The 18,047-nt window shown below is 40.4% G+C and overlaps 1 protein-coding gene across 2 annotated transcripts in view; it reads left to right on the top strand.

Moving 5' to 3' along the window:
• Nucleotides 1–18,047, top strand: part of LOC126471495 (PRA1 family protein 3) — a 72,824-nt gene that overhangs the window by 25,416 nt on the left and 29,361 nt on the right. For both annotated transcript variants that reach the window (XM_050099709.1, XM_050099710.1), the window contains exons 2-3: nucleotides 8,899–9,116; nucleotides 10,161–10,274. In XM_050099709.1, the coding sequence (XP_049955666.1) occupies nucleotides 8,899–9,116; nucleotides 10,161–10,274 (332 nt within the window). The remainder of the gene's footprint in view (nucleotides 1–8,898; nucleotides 9,117–10,160; nucleotides 10,275–18,047) is intronic.

Below are 18,047 nucleotides of genomic sequence, written 5' to 3'. Positions count from 1 at the left end.
GTTTTCTCCATGCGGGAACTCCGACATGCCCTCTCTTCTTCTCGCTCCTCCGCCCCAGGACCGGATGGTATCCATGTCCAAATGTTGCTGCATTTATCAACCCATAGCCTGCGTTACCTCCTTCGCCTTTATAATCGAATTTGGACCGACAGTACCTATCCCAGGCGATGGCGGGAAGCTATTGTCGTTCCCGTTCCGAAACCTGGAAAGGACAAACATCTCCCCTCTAGCTATCGCCCCCTTTCTCTCACGAGTAGTGTCACTAAGGTTTTGGAGCGTATGGTGAATTACCGTTTAGCTTGGTGGCTGGAATCCCGCAGTCTTTTAACACCAGCCCAATGCGGATTCCGAAAGCATCGTTCTGCCGTTGACCACCTTATTGCTCTCTCCACTTATATCATGAACAATTTTCTCCGGAAACGCGAAACGGTAGCAATATTTTTTGATCTGGAGAGAGCATACGATACCTGTTGGAGGACAGGCGTCCTCCGCACACTGTTCTCTTGGGGCTTTCGAGGCCGGCTGCCCCTTTTTCTTCGCGAATTTATGGCAGAGCGCACATTTAGGGTGCGGGTGAACACTACTCTCTCCCGTACTTTCTCCCAAGAAAACGGGGTACCCCAGGGCTCCGTGCTGAGTATTGTACTGTTTGCCATCGCCATTAATCCAATTATGGATTGTCTCCTTCCTGATGTCTCGGGCTCCCTCTTTGTGGATGATTTTGCGATCTACTACAGCTCTCAACGGACCAGGCTTCCGCTTTTCTCCCTGTAAGACCATTTGTGTTAATTTTTGGCGACGTAAGGAGTTTCTTCCACCCTCCTTACATCTAGGACCTGTCAACCTTCCGTTTTCAGAGGTCACTAAATTCTTGGGTGTTATGTTTGACAGAAAACTGTGCTGGTCCTCCCACATTTCCTATCTTTCGGCTCGCTGTCTGCGATCCCTTAACACCCTCCGTGTCCTGAATGGTACCTCCTGGGGAGCGGACCAAATGGTCCTTCTCCGCCTCTATCGTGCCTTAGTGCGCTCTAAATTGGACTATGGAAGCATAGTCTACTCCTCTGCTCGGCCGTCCATTCTTCGGCGTCTCGACTCTATCCACCACCATGGATTACGTTTAGTGTCTGGAGCTTTTTACACCAGACCTGTGGAAAGCCTTTATGCTGAGACTGCTGAACCTCCGCTGTCCAATCGGCGAGCAGTCCTTCTGAGTCGCTATGCTAGCCATCTGTCTTCCATGCCTGCTAATCCAGCCCATGACCTTTTTTTCAACGCCTCCTTTGATGTAGGGGTATGCAGGCCGCCCCTCCTCCCTACTACCACCGGGAGTCCGCTTCCGTCAACTGCTCCATTCTCTTTCCTTCCACTTTCCTAAAACCTTCTTGACAACTTGGGGTACAGCACCGCCTTGGCTCCATCCCCGGATCTGCCTGCTCCATGACCTTTGTCGATTTCCCAAGGATGGTACCTCTTCACTTGTTTATCGTCGGGCATTTGCTGCTCTATGTGCACAAATGACGAACGCCACATTTATTTACACCGACGGCTCGAAAACATCGTTAGTTGTCGGGAGTGCCTATATTGTTGGCGACACCCCAAATCACTTTCGGCTTCCCGACCAGTGTTCGGTTTATACTGCGGAGCTTTACGCTGTTCTCCAGGCTGTCCACTACATCCGCCGCCATCAGCAGATACAGTACGTTATCTGCTCAGATTCTCTCAGCTCTCTCCTCAGCCTCCAAGCTCTTTATCCTGTGCACCCTCTGGTCCACCGGATTCAGGACTGTATGCGCTTGCTCCACCTGGGGGGCGTCTTGGTGGCGTTCCTCTGGCTCCCGGGACACGTTGGTATCTGTGGAAATGAGGCGGCCGATATTGCAGCCAAGGCTGCAGTCTCTCTTCTTCGGCCAGCTGTTCAATCGATTCCCTTCGCCAATCTACGGAGCATTTTATGTCGTCGTGTTGTTCATTTATGGCACGCGCATTGGTCGACACTTCCCCATAATAAATTGCGGGACGTGAAAGCTCTTCCTTGTGCTTGGACACCTTCCTCCCGAACGCGTCGTCGGGAGGAGGTAATTTTAACTAGACTCCGCATAGGGCACTGTCTTTTTAGCCATCGACATCTTTTAAGCGGCGATCCTCCCCCATTCTGTCCCCACTGCTCTCAGCTGTGGACGGTAAGACACCTTTTAATTGAGTGCCCCTATTTTAATCCGTTACGCTCCCGTCTACAGCTATCGCCTGATATATCGTCGATTTTAGCAGATGACACGCGCTCAGCCGACCGCGTTCTCAAGTTTATTAGTGCCAGTGAAATGATGTCAGTCATTTGAAGCTTTTTTTGGGGACAACCAACCCCTTTCTGTAGTGGATTTTTAAGCCTTCCTTCTGCTTTTAGTTTCTCCAATTTTATGACTTTCGTTCCCATTGCTGCTGGTTTTCAACTTCGGTTTTTTACTGTTTCCTAAGTCACGGACCGGGCGCTAATGACCATAGCAGTTTTGCGCCCTCAAACCCAAACAAAAAAAAATTTCCGTGCTAAGGCTTGTTACCTTATTAAGCGAAGTGGAAAAGGAATGCTGGGAGTGCAATGTTTCCTGCCTGGGCACACATGCCACTTCATCACGGGTTTGGTCCAAGCTCCATAGCCTTCTGGGTCACCGGTGACAGTCAACTGTCCAGGGTCTGAGCCTCCAAGGTGCTCTGTGCACTGATCCATTGGTTCTTGGTTCTCACAGAACACCTCGATACGGCATCATTGTCCTCTTCCTACCCTACTGCCTTTCTCCAGCAGAAACGCACAGTTGTCCCCCCCCCCCCCCCTTTTCCCCGTTTCATCCCACACCATGTTGAGCCCTATATTGCACCCTTCACTGAATGGAGAATTGGTGCAGGCTCTTAGTTCTTCACGAGACACGGCCCCAGGCCCGTATTCCATCCACAACCAAATGATCCAACACTTGGACATTCCCCAGAGGCAACAGCTCTTCTGTGTCTTCAACCTCATTTGGCTCAAGAGTGCTTTTCCATCACAATGGCCGGACAATATAATTATCCCCGTCCGGTGCCATCACATTTTAGTGGCCCTCCATGACTAGGGCTTCTGTGGTCCCCTTCGGATTTTTATCCGCAAGTCGTCTCACAGGCTCTTCCAGGTTAGAGTTGTCACTTCACTCAGCGCCCCTCAGATTCAGGAGAATGGTATCCCACAGGGTTCTGTGCTAAGTGTCACACTCTTCCTCATTGCCATCAATTGGCTTGTGACCTCTGGTTGCCCCAGCATTGTATGTTGGCAATTTTTGAATCTGGTGCAGCTCTCTCAGTAGCATCTGTTGAGCGCCATCCAACAGGCGTCTGCATGGGCCACTGCCCATGGCTTCCAGTTTTCTTCCTCCAAAACACTCTTGTCGTTGACCCACAGTACACTCCAAGCAACCAGCACCTCGATGTTGTAGCACAGTCCCGTTTCTTTAGCTTTATTTTCAATAATATGCTGACATGGCTGCCCCACGTTTGCCACCTATAGACTACATGTATGCGGAAGATTAATTCTGCCTCCTGGCCCACACATCTTGGGGTGCAGACCATTCCACTCTCATCCATCTTTACCATGCTCTGGTCTTGTCCAGACTAGGTTATGGTGGTTAGGTTTATGGCTCAGCAGCTCCTTCCACTTTGAAACTCCTTGAACATGTCCATCATTGTGGGGTGCGTCTGGCTATTGGTGCCTTTCGCCTAGTCTTGTTGATAGTCTCCTCACGGAAGAGGGGAATCCCCCTCTACACATCTGACAGAGCCAACTCCTTGTTTCTTTTGCATTCACCATTCGCGAATTCCCTGACCATTCTGTGTACCCTGTGCTCTTTGCCAGTGAGAGATGTCTCCCTCCTAACACCCGTCCATGGGTGGGATTGCCGGTTGGCATGTGTCTCACTTCACTCTGTCGGGATCTCCATCTCTACTCACTGGACTGCACCTTGTGTCTTTCCTCCCATACCCCCCACCCGTGGATGGTGCCTAGACCACATACTAGGACTGATCTATTCCATGGTCCTAAGGTCTCTGTTGCTCCTATGGTTTACCAGCGTCGTGTATGTGCCATCTTTGCAGAGTTCTAGGGTGCCACCATCTTTTACATTGATGGTTGTAAGACACTCGATAAGGTGGGATACACTTTTACGTTTCCTACTGGCTTCAAACACCATTTATTGCTGGGATCATGTAGTGTCTTCACAGCAGAGCTTCTAGACATTCACAGGGCCCTCCATTTTGTTTCTCAGGTCTCCCTCCACAGTGTTCTAATTTGTTCAGACTTCATGAGCAGACTGCAGGCTGTCGACCGATGCTACTCTTGTCACCCTTTGGTCTCTGCTATCCATGACCTTCTCTCCACTCTTGAGTGTGCCATCTGTTCAGTCATCTTTCTCTGGGTCCCAAGTCATGTGGGCATGCCATGAAATGAACTGGCTGACCGTTTGGCTAGAGAAGCAGGTACTTACCGACTATTTCCTTTCACGATTCCAGCTTCAGATATGTGGGTCTATGTCAAATCTCTCTTTGCGCAAAAGTGGAATGCCATCTGGAGTGCTACTGCTCTTAGTAATAAACTCCACACAATCAAGGAGTCTACTGCAGTTTGGCCCTCTTCCTTCTGCTCCTCTAGGAAGGAGTCCACTGTTTTATGCCATTTACGCATTGGTCATACCCTGCTCACCCATTGTTTCCTCCTACGTAACGACACACCCCCACAATGTGGTTGTGGAGCCTAACTGACGATATCTCACATATTGGTGGAATGTCCCTTTCTTTCGGCACTTCATGTTAAGGATAGTCTTTCCAATTGCTTAAATTTAATATTAGCAGACAGTCTACGGATGGTTGAACTGGTCCTCATTTTCCTCTATGAAAGTGGTTTTTATTTCCAGATATGAGGTCCTACTTTAGTCTTGGAGCAGAGGCATGTTGGTTGTGGTTGGGACTTCGTTTAGTCTTCCTGGTCTGTGACCCCAAGACCACCACCCCTTTTTTTCCAGGTTTTAGATTTGGTCTCATCTTTTATGCTTTTATTGTGCGTGTGTAATGTTCATCATTTTATCATTTGACTCCTCTGACTGGATCCCTCCACTTCTATTGGACCCTCTTTCTTCTGAGACTAAGTTAGGAATCGCCGGGCTGATGTCACTCTTGGGCCCCATAACCCCCTCTCAATCAATCAATTAATCAATCGGTGTGTGGGCAGTGATTCTTGGTGTCCACATACGCGGCCCGGCTATTATTCCACAACACTCAGACGGAGGAATGTACCGGGACTTCCTGCAGAATTCTCTGCCTGGGCCACTTGCAAGTGAGCCATTGGGAGAACAACAGGTCATATGGTTTGTGCATGACGACACATTATCCCTCTTCCACATTACAGCTCACGGACACCTCAGCATCGTCTTGCCCTGACATTAGGTAGAACACAGATGCCCTGTAGCATGGCCTGCTAGATTACTGGACGTAAACCCTCTGGACTCTTACCTCTGGGTGCGTTTGAAAAGTGATGTGTTTGCTGAATCAGTTCTTGATGTGCAGACCATTCAACAGCATGTTGACAACACCTGTGATGCTATTTTTTGAGAGGCCAGGATGCACGAAAGGGTGCAGCAATCCATGATGCGACGTGTAAACGCATGCATTGCATCCCATGTAGCCCACTTGAGACACCTGTCGTCATGTGGATGCATTGCAGCTCTATACTGTGTTCCAGGATTATTTTTGTCATTGCATGCACATTGTCCATTTCTGGACACGTTTATAGGACCTTTTTTCTCCATTTCGTCAGGAATCCATCCGGGCAGTTTGTCAGTTTTATTAATGTTCACCCTGTATAGAGTTCCATCTGGGCACCCGCCTGCCCCACTGTGGTGTGTACCCAATCCTATGATTCAGATGCACCTCTCCTGTAGCTCTAAGGAAAATGCTGATTCCACATTACCATGTGCCTATTTATTTCGACTCTCCGTGACTACGCAAATTCGACACGCATCTACATAGAGGGATAGGAAATCAATGACACAGTGGATTGTGTGTTTTGCACATGCTAGGGGACACAAGAAGTATTCTCTGCTGAGTACATTTGTGTACATGCTGCAGAGTTGAGTCATACCATGGGCTATATCTTGCCACTAAGGACTTCCTGGTTTGTAGCAACTCCATGAGCTGCTGACAAGACATATCTCAATGCTATCCCAGAAACTTGTTGGTCACTAACATCAGAGACCTATTAGTTGACATCCATAGCTCCATAACCACAGTAACTGAGCCATGTGGGTATTCTCGGAAATGAACTCGTTGACAAATTATCTAAAGAAGCAACCACAGGAGACAAACTTAAATTTGGAGTACCAGGCACAGACCGAAGATGGCAAGTTCGATATCAAATTTTGAGTCTCTGGGATATGGAATGGCGGGCTACCATGACCCTCAACAAGCTTGGAGAAATTAAAGGTACCACCGAGGTGGTCTTGTAAAGATGTCATTGTACTGTGCTGAATCTGTGAGAGCTACAACAGACATACCCACGAGTTCCATTCACCTCAGGAAGACTCCCCTTAATGCAGCTGTGTTAGTAATCTCACAATAGCCCATATTCATGAAGTATGTGGCCTGATGGTTCATCTGAGGTGAGCAATTAACCTGTCTACCTCCTTACCACAGATACTTGCAGATGATGGGATAACAGCTAACAGCATAAGTTTTCTGAGGGAAAGCAGATTTTATAATAAAATTTATTGCACTTCAATGTTTAGTGTTGGGTGGATCTGTGGGGGGGAGAGGGGTTCCTCTCACTGCAACATGTGGCCTTACAGCAACTTTCTACCTCTGCACTGTCAGGCCGTTATAAATTTTTCTCTCTCTGTTTTATTTCTGTAACAGTTTAAGCTAACTGCCTCTCAATTCCTTACAGTCTTCATTTTCTCAGCCCATTTTAATATGACAATGATTACCTCTTGTGAAGTGTCCTTCAGTGATTGGTTAGATTTTAGCTGCCTGGGTTTTCTCTCACTTGAACTACTTCTTACTGTTGCACCTATTTTCATCCACGATGAGAAGGATGCAAAACCCGGAGCTGTCAGTTCTCCTTTTCTTGTTCCACACTGCTTTATTTGAATTACCAAAGCAACGAGGGACTGATAGACAAAATGCCTAATCTCTATAAACCCGTAGGCATCATCTATTTTCTGGATGGGGGTGGGGTGGTTGGGACTGGGGCATCTTCCACTACATGCTGGTTCTGAGGGTCCCTCGACCCTACCTCTTTTGCCAGTTGCCTTGGTCATCCCTCTTGCTCTATTTTAATTGTTTTGATGAGGTTAGCCCCCCTTTTTCTGCTCCACCCTATTTTCTGTTTTAGTGGTAGCGCTCTGGTAAATAGTTTGTGCTGTTCCCCTCTTTTAACACCTTCATTATGATGAATCGTCACTGAGATGGCATGGACAATGGTCACTGTCGCATGCAGAGCCCTGGGGGAACACTCGTTTGGCATTACCTGTCTACTGACCTAATTGTTTCACTGGCTTATTTTAGTATTGTTGGTCCAACTGATATCCATTACATTTTAGCATACTCACTTCTACTATTACAAATTTCCCACCTATAAGGCATTGTTTACACTTAAGTCTTTGCCCTTAATTGGGGTGGCAGGGGCCATATGCGAGTGGGGTTTGTCTTGCTGCAGATGGACTCTGGGAGACCTCTCATCTGCTCTGACCTACAGTCTAGCTGGAGCCATATACGTTTACTTATCTTTAAATTATTTCTCAGCTCTGGCACCAGTATTGCTTCAAAGACTTTGATTTAATCACTCGTCCAGTCTTTCATAATTCAATCAAAGTTCTGACTGACATGAGATGAACTCTTTTGATGGAGGGACTACTGATTTTGCTGCTTAGTCTTTTAACCCCCCACCAACCAATAATGTAGAAATTTGTCCTGCTAGTATCAATGACGTTGAGCTGTCAATCAAGGAAAACCCATCCCATTTGCAAATACAGTTCAGTAATAATCTAATTTTCTCATCTGCTTACATGATTTAGAGTTTTAAAAGGAAATTGATATGTCTTGAACAATCTCCATATATTAAACATAGAGGACTATCAATTAGCAGCCATTTCTGGAAGGATAATATGGGGAAAGGAGAATTTGTCATGCATGTAAAAATAAAATAAAGTTCAAATATATTGATAAACAGTAATTTTTGTTTAGATAAAAAACTGAACGCATTTGTGTGTAAGCTGTGGGTACCAGAAAAGTCATATAAAATTGTTAACTATGTAGACCCAGTTGGGAAACTTTCAATATTCTTGCAAAAAACTGAGTCGTCATATCACTTAGCAGACAAGACATTACATGATAGGCTCTGAGGACTTTACTGTTAAATATTGTGTTAGACTCAGATAAAAGGTACAATGTTGAAATATTACTTAACACTCATGGCAACTCACGGCATATGTTCTGTTGTTAATTTTACCATCAAAATCACACATGAAAACAGAACACTAATAGACAACATTTTTGTAGATGAAAATGTAGTCAGTGATATAAATGTTCATGCGCTAGTGAATGATCTCTGTGGCCATGATGCAAAACTAGCCAAACTACACAACTTATCTGATTAGAGTCAAGTGGTATCATATAAAACAGAGTAATTAATGAACAGAAAACAAAGTTTAAAGGCTGCCGCACAGGGAGGTGCTGGAAAGATGTGCATGTCAGTTATGATCCATGGAACACACAGTTAACCAACTTATATCTTGTAATTTGGAAATTAATTAATCTCTAACTGAATTTAGTTTTGTATTGGTCTCCTAAAAGAAAAAGTTTACAGATTGTGTTTCTTACTTTTTTCAGTGTTATTCATCCAGTGGATTTGTTTCTGGGATTTCTTTCAACATTTGGTGCATTTTGCCTTTTTTACTATTTCATTAACTCTTCAGCATCAACCAGAGCATTTAAGAAGAACTACCCAGTTTTTGGACTGATACTTATATTGGTTGCCATTCACTTCGCTGTTTATTTGCTGGGGTCCATGTTAGTTTTTCTGATGGGTATATTGCTTCCTGTTGCAGGTAAATTTGTTTATTAAATGTCAAGTGAAGCCATTTAAGCAAACCTATATTTTAAAATTAAATGAAAATAATCATCTGCCTGCTTTTTGTAGTTATGATTCCAGTAAATATGTCAATAAAATACACTAGTTTTCTAGTCACTAGTTTTATGCCAAAAAATTTCTGTGTACATAATGTCCTGTGTGCATGGCAGTATACTGACTGAAGAAGACAATCTGCAATCCTTGTCTTAATTTTTCAGCTTTTTGTGGAAATTTTATTTGTGTAGTAAGGACTAGGTGCTAATGAGTTATTAAAGTAGCATACTGCATATAGGATTATAACAGATTTGTCTGTCTCTTTTAGTATAGCACAGTTGTTTTCATATTAAACATCCCAATTTCATTGCTGAAATTTATCAGTTCATGTCTTTTATGTACATATAACCATAATTTTTGTATTAGACTAGTTTAAATTAATACAGCCGCACACATTTTAAATAAAGTTATTTTTGTTATTAATCCAAGGGCAAACCAACATGTAGGTTGATAACAGCTTTACATTCTTAACTTTTAAGCATGTTCTGTCCTTTCTTCCCCCTCCCTTCTTTTCCTCTGTTATCAACGTCACATTACATTTCACTTTCTCTTACTAGAGTTGCTTACTGGGCAGGTGCCTGCCATTTCTGAAAATTTATATATTCTTTCTTCCTCCTTTTGGTCATTGATTACAACAAATATTCATTTGGTTGTGTTTTTACAAAAGTATTGCTTTTACTGGAGGTACAGTTTCTATCTAGAGGGAGTACAGAAATTGCACTTGTCTGTTTTGGTCTATTATACGCATAGAGTTTTGCTTCTCCCCAATCTTATATGTTTTTGTTTCTTGAACTGATATTGACATGCCATTATCCAATATAACTAACTTTATGCTGACAAATCCTTCTAAAAAGGATCAAAAATGTGTGGCACCCAACATAGATGTATGACAGTAATCAAACTTTTGGCTTTAATTTTCCAAAATTTTCTTTGATGTTGTTACTAACTTTGTTTTTATTTCTTTCAGTAACATTTGTGCATGCATCTATGAGACTTCGAAACATGAAGAATAAACTTGTTAATACGATGGAGGCAATATGTTTGAAGAGAACACCAATGGGTGTTTTTCTGGAATCCATTGGTATGGATGTCCTAAAAACCTAAACATATATAATTTTTAAGAAGTTTTGTTGACCACTGTTTCCATGTGGTGTGACAGCATTTTTATGTGCACAGAATTGTGCACTTGATGAACTTGCCTGTAGTGAATAAATTATATAACTGCTGTATTTTATTTAATATAACATTTTCTGTACCAAATAGTAATATTTAATGTATAACAGACTGAAATGCTGGAAATGAAATCAAGGTACTTTTTGTGGTTCAATAATTAAAATAACAAAGTTCTTGTCCATTAGGCCCAAAAACGAGCAAGAGTAAAAAAAAAAAAGGTGGTGCATGCTTGAAATGATTTTAGTCTTTTGAAAATGTGTTTGTACTTAGACAAAAGTTAATAAAATATTTGACATATTTTAAATCAAATTGTGCTACTAAGTAACAAAGGAGCCAATATCAGTGTAGAGGACTAAATCACATACAAGCTATGGTATTGTTTCAAATTGTTCACAAGATTCGTAAAGTAGATACAGTATTAAAATATTCTTGCCCTTTGATAAAGTGCTTTGTGGACACTTTTAACCAATACTGAACATAAACTTCAGTGATTGCCATAATGCTTTCTGTGCAATGTTTTTGTCTAGAGAAAAATGTCGAAGATAAAAATTGTTACGGAAATGAAAGTAGAGCCCTTAGGCACGACTTCTTTGCAGTAAAGTGTTATAGATATAGTAGAAAATTTTTATTTTTTGTGAATAGCACTTAAATCCGTCATTTGATTTTTGTGAAGCTTGGCTACCACTTATTTATACGTATGTCGAGAGAGCAGAAAGAACTGAGGAAACGTATAAATATGTTGATCTGTTGTTTATATTGTGAATTTTGCTCTGAATATTTATCTGCAGAGCTGTTTCAAATGATACCAAAACAGGTTCTCTGTCAAACTTTTTGTATCATTTTCACAGTTTTGTACTTACTGAACTAGTGCTAGAATTTCACAAAACTTTACTTTTTATTACATATTAATGTCTTTAAGTTTCTTTCCTATAACAGTGTATCATGATGTTCACTTATTCCTCATGCCATCATTGTGCAATCAGAGTATCAAAGTGAGTTGATGGGTTATAGAAACCTGACAGAAACAAAAGTGTTAACCTAAACGATATGTTGTCAGTCTTTCAAATATGTCAGTGCTGACAGTGTAGATCAGCAAGAGGAGAATTAATTTCTGAACAGAAGTGTATTTTTGAAGGCTGTAATTTTTTAGTATAAAGGTAAAAAATTTTGTCTGAATTGCACTGCTTGGTTTTGCTGCAATATTTAGTGACATCACATCATTACTGTGTGCATAAAAAATTTAATCTTGATAGCTGCACAAACATTCTGAGTGAGGGGGGAGCAGCAGCAGACCTTCATGAGAGTTTTTGGATTTCCTGCAAGTGGTGATGTCTGTTTTTATGCAGATGTAACGTGTTTTTTTGTGACAATTTTTTGATTGAAATCATTGATTGCTTCTAGTCTGGGTTTTGAAAACAGAATTGTCATATTTTAGAAAATTCTTGATTGGTGAACAGATGAAATAGTTTTGTCTAAACATCGGATTCAGTGGCACAAAAGAAAAAGTGAAACACCGTCATTTGATGATATGCTTGACATTTTAGTGTTTAGATGTCACAGCTGTAGAAAGAAAATAGGACACAGGTCAATAAAAATTCATGAAATAATGTTCTGGGAATGATATACTACATGTTGTGGAGGAAAGTTCTCGTAGAATGTAAATACTTTTGGATTAGAGGAGACCACGCATGGAAAAGCAGAAGTGTTGAGTCATTGATAGGCACAGAAAAAAGAAAGAAAACTTGCTAATTTTTGGAGTAATCCTTTTTTGAGCTTGAGTAAAACAGCTCAAAAGATTATTCTGAAAGCTTGCAAGTTTTTTCTTTCTTTTTGTGTGTGCCTATCTACAGCTCAATGCTTATACTTTTCGGTAAGTGCTCTCCTTTAATCCAAAAGTATATAATAATACTCCTAGATAACACAGTTCATAATTTCCACTTCATCTAACCAGAAATTTGCGATCAAAATCTTCACATTGTGATGCATAAAAATGCTCACAAATTTTGAAATGCAGCTGTAGAAGTCAATAATGGTCTTAAACATATATTAAAAATATGTTGAGTGTGGATAATTCTGTGTAAAGTTAACGTATACTTTTTTTTTTTTTTTTTTTTTTTTTTTTTTTTTTTTTTTTTCAAATCTCCATGAGTCATATCTTAAGCAAGCTACCTTCTTTAATCACGTAAAAAAATTGTGCTATTTCAATAACTGTATTTGACATGGGACTTCTTTATTTTCCATTATAAGTATGAAAAATATGTGGATTGAAGCTGTCAGTGGATTTGACTTTTGTACTTTCCATTTCTGTTTAGTTTGAAATATGTGGCAATTCAGTCTGATGCCATTGATGGTTTTGTATTGAAACTTGTGTGTGTATGTGACAGATAAACAGCTCTCTCATGATATCCCTTAAAAATGTTACTATTTTGGCACAGCTGAGATGTAAGAACTTGGCCAGGCTGCATTTGAATATTTTTGTGTTCAGCAACTGAACATAATGGGACCCCTTTGTTCCTCCAATTAGCAAGCTTATACTGGGCCTTGTATATCCATAATATTTGTTGTATTGATGTAGACGTACAGTGTACATATTTTGAATGAGATGTGTGAGTATTTTTGTATGTTCTGTGGAGTTCAAAACACATTTGAGATTATACAGAAAGTTTCTCATTCCTTCATTTGTCAAAATTTTTGACTGACTTTTTCTGAAGCTGTAATGTACTATGAAGTGAAACTGGTACTGCATGTTTGAAGACTTACTTGATATATATATATATGTATGTGTGTGTGTGTGTGTGTGTGTGTGTGTGTGTGTGTGTGTGTGTTGTACTTCTTTGTGTCTTTTGTCACATTAACAACTGGGCATGTTTTATGGCTGTGTTTATTTCTGCGATAAATCTTAAAAGTTCAGTTTATTTTCATTTTGACATGTCCCAGACTATCTTGAGTGTTGCCATGGTGCATTTGTTGGAGTAACGTGTAATTCTTTAATGTATTATTATAAACGGAATAACAGTAAGTAAAAGCTTTGTTGGTGATGTTTTCATAAAGGTTATATGTATTGCCTCACAGCCTAAAAGATGGAACAATAAATTAATGCCAAGAATTAATGCATTTGTTTCACATACAAATCCAATAAACCTTCTTCAAATGGGAAGTGGAAATGTTTTTATGGACATTCTCTCTCTCTCTCTCTCTCTCTCTCTCTCTCTCTCTCTCTCTCTCTCTCTCTCTCCCCCCTGGTATACTGTGAAAATGTTATTTGGAAAAGACCTTTTTAGAGCTTCCTGTGTACTTGGTCAAATATGGTGTTAGAGCCCTGTGATTGAACATTGTTAGTCATGTTGTGATATATATGTCCATATAATTAACATGTGCAATTCCACCAAATTATTTTAATGAAGTTATCACTTTGCATGTTTTGCTGTAAAGTAATGTCATACTGCATTGTTGGCTGGAATACCCCTGATGGGTTGTTAAGAAACCTAACAGGAAAGACTTCTCTTCCTCTCCTAGGATGACATTTTTCCTTTGCAAAATAAGAATATTGTGTAATGATGCACTTCTGGGTGTTCAGCCGAGCTCTTTTTTGCACAATACCTCCATGAACAACCAATTCATCCTCTTCAGGTGCTGGGATTTATGCTTTTGTGTGTACTCACAGCACTTGGAGAAGACTGGGTCAGTTGTCAAAGTATTGTACATAAAATGGAAATGACAACTCTGCTGAACACCCAGAAGTACGATTCACTGTAATGGAGGAGTTGCGATGCAGTAGCTTTAATCTGTTCCTTTAAGCTGGAGTGGAAATGATTGTGACAGTGGTAGTTGTGATAAGTTGGAATTGTTAATAGAACAGTTTTTAAATGATGGCAAGTTATCACAGCAATATTTAGCAGAGTAATTGAGTACTGGTCTGTGTATTGAAATGAGTAATATTTGTAATTTTATACTGGATTTGACTTTAAGTACTGCACACACAACTTTCCCTTTGCAAAATTGGACATAATTTGAGGCAGTTGGGATACTGATATTGTTGCCAAATGCAGTCATTGTTGATATATAGTTCAGTAACAGAAAGCCACGTTAAGGTTCGATTAAAATTCTAATATTTGTTACACACATGTGTGTCTGATCTCATTCCTGCAAAACAATACCTTATCTTATGGCAGAAATTCCAGATGAGAGTTAAATGGTAAGTGTAGCTAGACTACGAAAGAAGTAATATAAAGATCAGTATTAAATATATCTAGTGATAAACGGAGCAGTAACTTTCAAAAAATTTTGTACCAGATTTATTGAGACTCGTGATTGCAGTAACCACTTCTTTTACCGGATTTGGATGGTGATTAGTGTTACTGTATGATGATATAACAATTTCAGCTAGGAGATCTGGATTGACATGTTACTGGTATAGGAATGATTCTGAACGTAGTGGGCTGACTAGTGGCAGTGAATTTGGTATATTGGCAAGTAATATTTTAAGACAACAGGAATATATTTTTGATCTGTGCTAGCTGAATGCACAGTGCTATGACTGTAGTTTTGCCAGGGTGGAGTTTGTGCTGGGTGGAGTGGGAGGAGGGAGGAAGGAGATGATGAGATGATCACCTGTCTGTGAAGGTATCTATGAAACCTTCAGCACACTGGGAAAGGAAATTCTTGCCACTACAGATGTGCTGTCCAGACTTTATGGGAGTGATTTTCCTTTTGTGTGTGTGTGTGTGTGTGTGTGTGTGTGTGTGTGTGTGTGTGTGGAAGGGAAAACAACTATAGAAATGCAGGTTGTGTTGGTAAGTTTGCTTTTTATGGAGAAAGGTACGTGTGAAGCCATCAGAGGTGGAGATCAATGTCCAGGAAAGTGACACAGGCTGAGGAGGATCAGGTGAAGTGAATGTGAGGGTTGGTCTTGAGCCTTTGGAAGAATGAGGACTGTGCGTTTTGGTCTTGGGTCTAGATAATGATGATGTCACTGAACTTGAATCAGATAAGGGGTTTGGAATTTTGAGTTGCTTGAAAAGTTTCCTGTAGAGGGCCCATAAACATGCTGGCACCTGCATGGAACTGTCATATGTCAACCTGTCTGTGGGAATTGTTTTGGCATCGTATACTTCATTCCCTGACCTCGATCTCTGGTAGCCCCCTGCACCACATCCATCTCAACCCTGCTTTATCTTGCACCCACACTATCTTCCCTGCAATTCCCCATTCCTCTGTCTCGTAACACACCCACCACCTCCCTTCACATCATTATCATGCACCACTGGTGCCTGTGTCATGTTGCTATCATCCTGTGCACCTGATGGCTCATCTGAAAGCCAGCAAATTTTGGTTTTATGTGCCTTTGGACAACTCAGTGCCTTGACTACTTAATAACTTACCTTTATTACGCTAGTTTCTGAACAGTTGCTTATTTTATAGATTGTATTCAATACACATGATGTTAAGCAACAAAGAGTAATCATAATTGTGCCACCTGCCTCTTGCTGAGGACAGTAACTGTTACATAATTTTCTGTTCATTGAGGCAGTTATAAAATACTTTAGGCATTGTCTTTTAAAATACCATATTGACTTAAAAGAACTTACTGTGAAGCACCCTCATTTCCTTTTAAGTTGTACAGAATGTTATGTACTATCAAAAATCGAATGTTTAATTAACTTTGTATACATGTGAATCGACTTTGGCCTATCCACTATTGTTATGAACTCTAGTAGCAATAAACAGATACCTAAGATAAATGTTAGGAACTGGCTGCAGCTACTTCTGTATTTCAATTGCAACTTTGTACTGTATTCTCATTGTCAAAATGGTCATTGATAAATTAGGGGATAGACAAGTAATGCCTTTGGCATTCCTGTCTTTAATATTAATATCAGAAATTATATGAGAAGTAATGGGAAAAGTGAAGCAACCGTATTAAAATTCTGTCACGCTTTGTGTGTTCAATTTCCTTTTTGTGTGGGGTATTTCAGAGTGACCAGGAAGAGAAACATGGTGAGCTGAGAAAAAGTTAGCAAGATTTTTATTTAATAGTTTAACCCAAATTAGTTTTTGTTAAATTTTTTACTTTTATTACTTTTACCTTGTTTGTTACACTATAAAACAAGCATTAAAGTGAAAGTGGGCTGGAAGACCAGACAACTTGGACTCATTATATTTAACTAAAAAAAAGTGTCAGTAAAAGGGAGAGGAGAAAGTATCACGTGGACAGAATTAGGAAATGGAAGAAGAAAAGGGTGCTGTCTGTCTCCTACCCTTCTCAACCTATACTTTGAAAATATGATAGACTACTGCTCACTTGATAAGGGGATGAAAATTGGAGGAAGAAGAATATGGTGTTTGAGGTTTACAGATGTCACCATCCTTTTCGAACGGATGAAAAAAAATTACAGGATATGGTGGATACAATTGAAGTTACAGGAAAGATTTATGGAGTGAAAATTAGTACCAAGAAAATGGAATTTTATGGCAAGAGGAGGAAATAAGAGTAAAAATAATACTGAATGGAGAAATATTAGAGCATGTGCAAAGCTTTAAATATTTTTGAAGCAGGATATAAACCAACTCGAAGAGTGACAAGAAATTAAAAACAAGAATAGCAATGGCGAAAGAGACATTTATAAGAAAAGGAGAATCCCCTGCAGCAATATGGACAAAGATTTAAGGAGAAGACTAATACACTGTTTTGTTTGGAGTGTCCCGTACGGTGCTAAAACATGCACTGAAGAAAGAAAGATGGAGCAAGGTGTGAAGCTTTTGAGATCTGGACATGGCACAGGGTGGAAAGAATGACATCAGTTAAAGAATAAGCCCATCATTTAAGTTGGATGGATAGTGAGAAATAAAGAAGTACTGAGAAGAGTAGGATAGAAAGATAATTAATTAATTAATGGATTAGAAAGAAGGAAATTAAACTGGATTGGATGCCCTTAAGTTGTGGTTTGATAAGTGAATGGTTGTACAGAGATAAGTATGTATGTAAATGGCATCTCCCATTATCTGTAAAACTTTTATGTTGAGATATTAAACTGTGAAAGCATTATTTTGTGTGTAACATACATTGTTCCCTGACGTAGTAGTAGTTGTAGGAATAATAGTAGTAGTAGTAGTAGTAGTAGTAGTAGTAGTATTCTGCATTTTCCACAGCTGCTTTGTATAATCTTTCTCATTAAAAGTAGAAAGTATGGTGGTGCAATAGTTCAGACTGGACTCTGCTTAGGAAGGAGCACAGTTTAAATCCCCATTAGACTATCTAGATTTATATTTTCTCTAAATCACATTTGGTGACTAGCAGGATGGTCCATTTGAAAAGGAAGTGTTTGTGTAGGCTCCCTAATCTGGTCCTAAATACTCAGCTTTGGAGTAGTTTATTGTTGAATGGAAAGATTCCTGCACATGCCATATAGTTCCACAGTCTTGATTTGTTCAACTTTTATAAAGAAGCACACAATGTTGCCTGCATGGTTTGTCACAGGTGTTAGCTAGTTGTCACGTACATGGTTCAAACATTGCTATGTAGGATTTGCTAAACTTTTTAACCTGTTCTCAAATAACAACTGGGAAATATTTAAATAGAATATGATTTATAGATTATTGACCACAGTGTAACCACTAAAGAATGTGTGTATGATAAGGTGCTTTCTTTGGGGAGTGTCTGCACAGACACGTAAAGAGGGTG

The sequence above is a fragment of the Schistocerca serialis genome, chromosome 3 (genome assembly GCF_023864345.2).
Source record: "Schistocerca serialis cubense isolate TAMUIC-IGC-003099 chromosome 3, iqSchSeri2.2, whole genome shotgun sequence".
Classification (NCBI taxonomy): domain Eukaryota; kingdom Metazoa; phylum Arthropoda; class Insecta; order Orthoptera; family Acrididae; genus Schistocerca; species Schistocerca serialis.
Note: the sequence above shows the minus strand (reverse complement) of the source record. Positions and strands in the feature narration are given on the sequence as shown.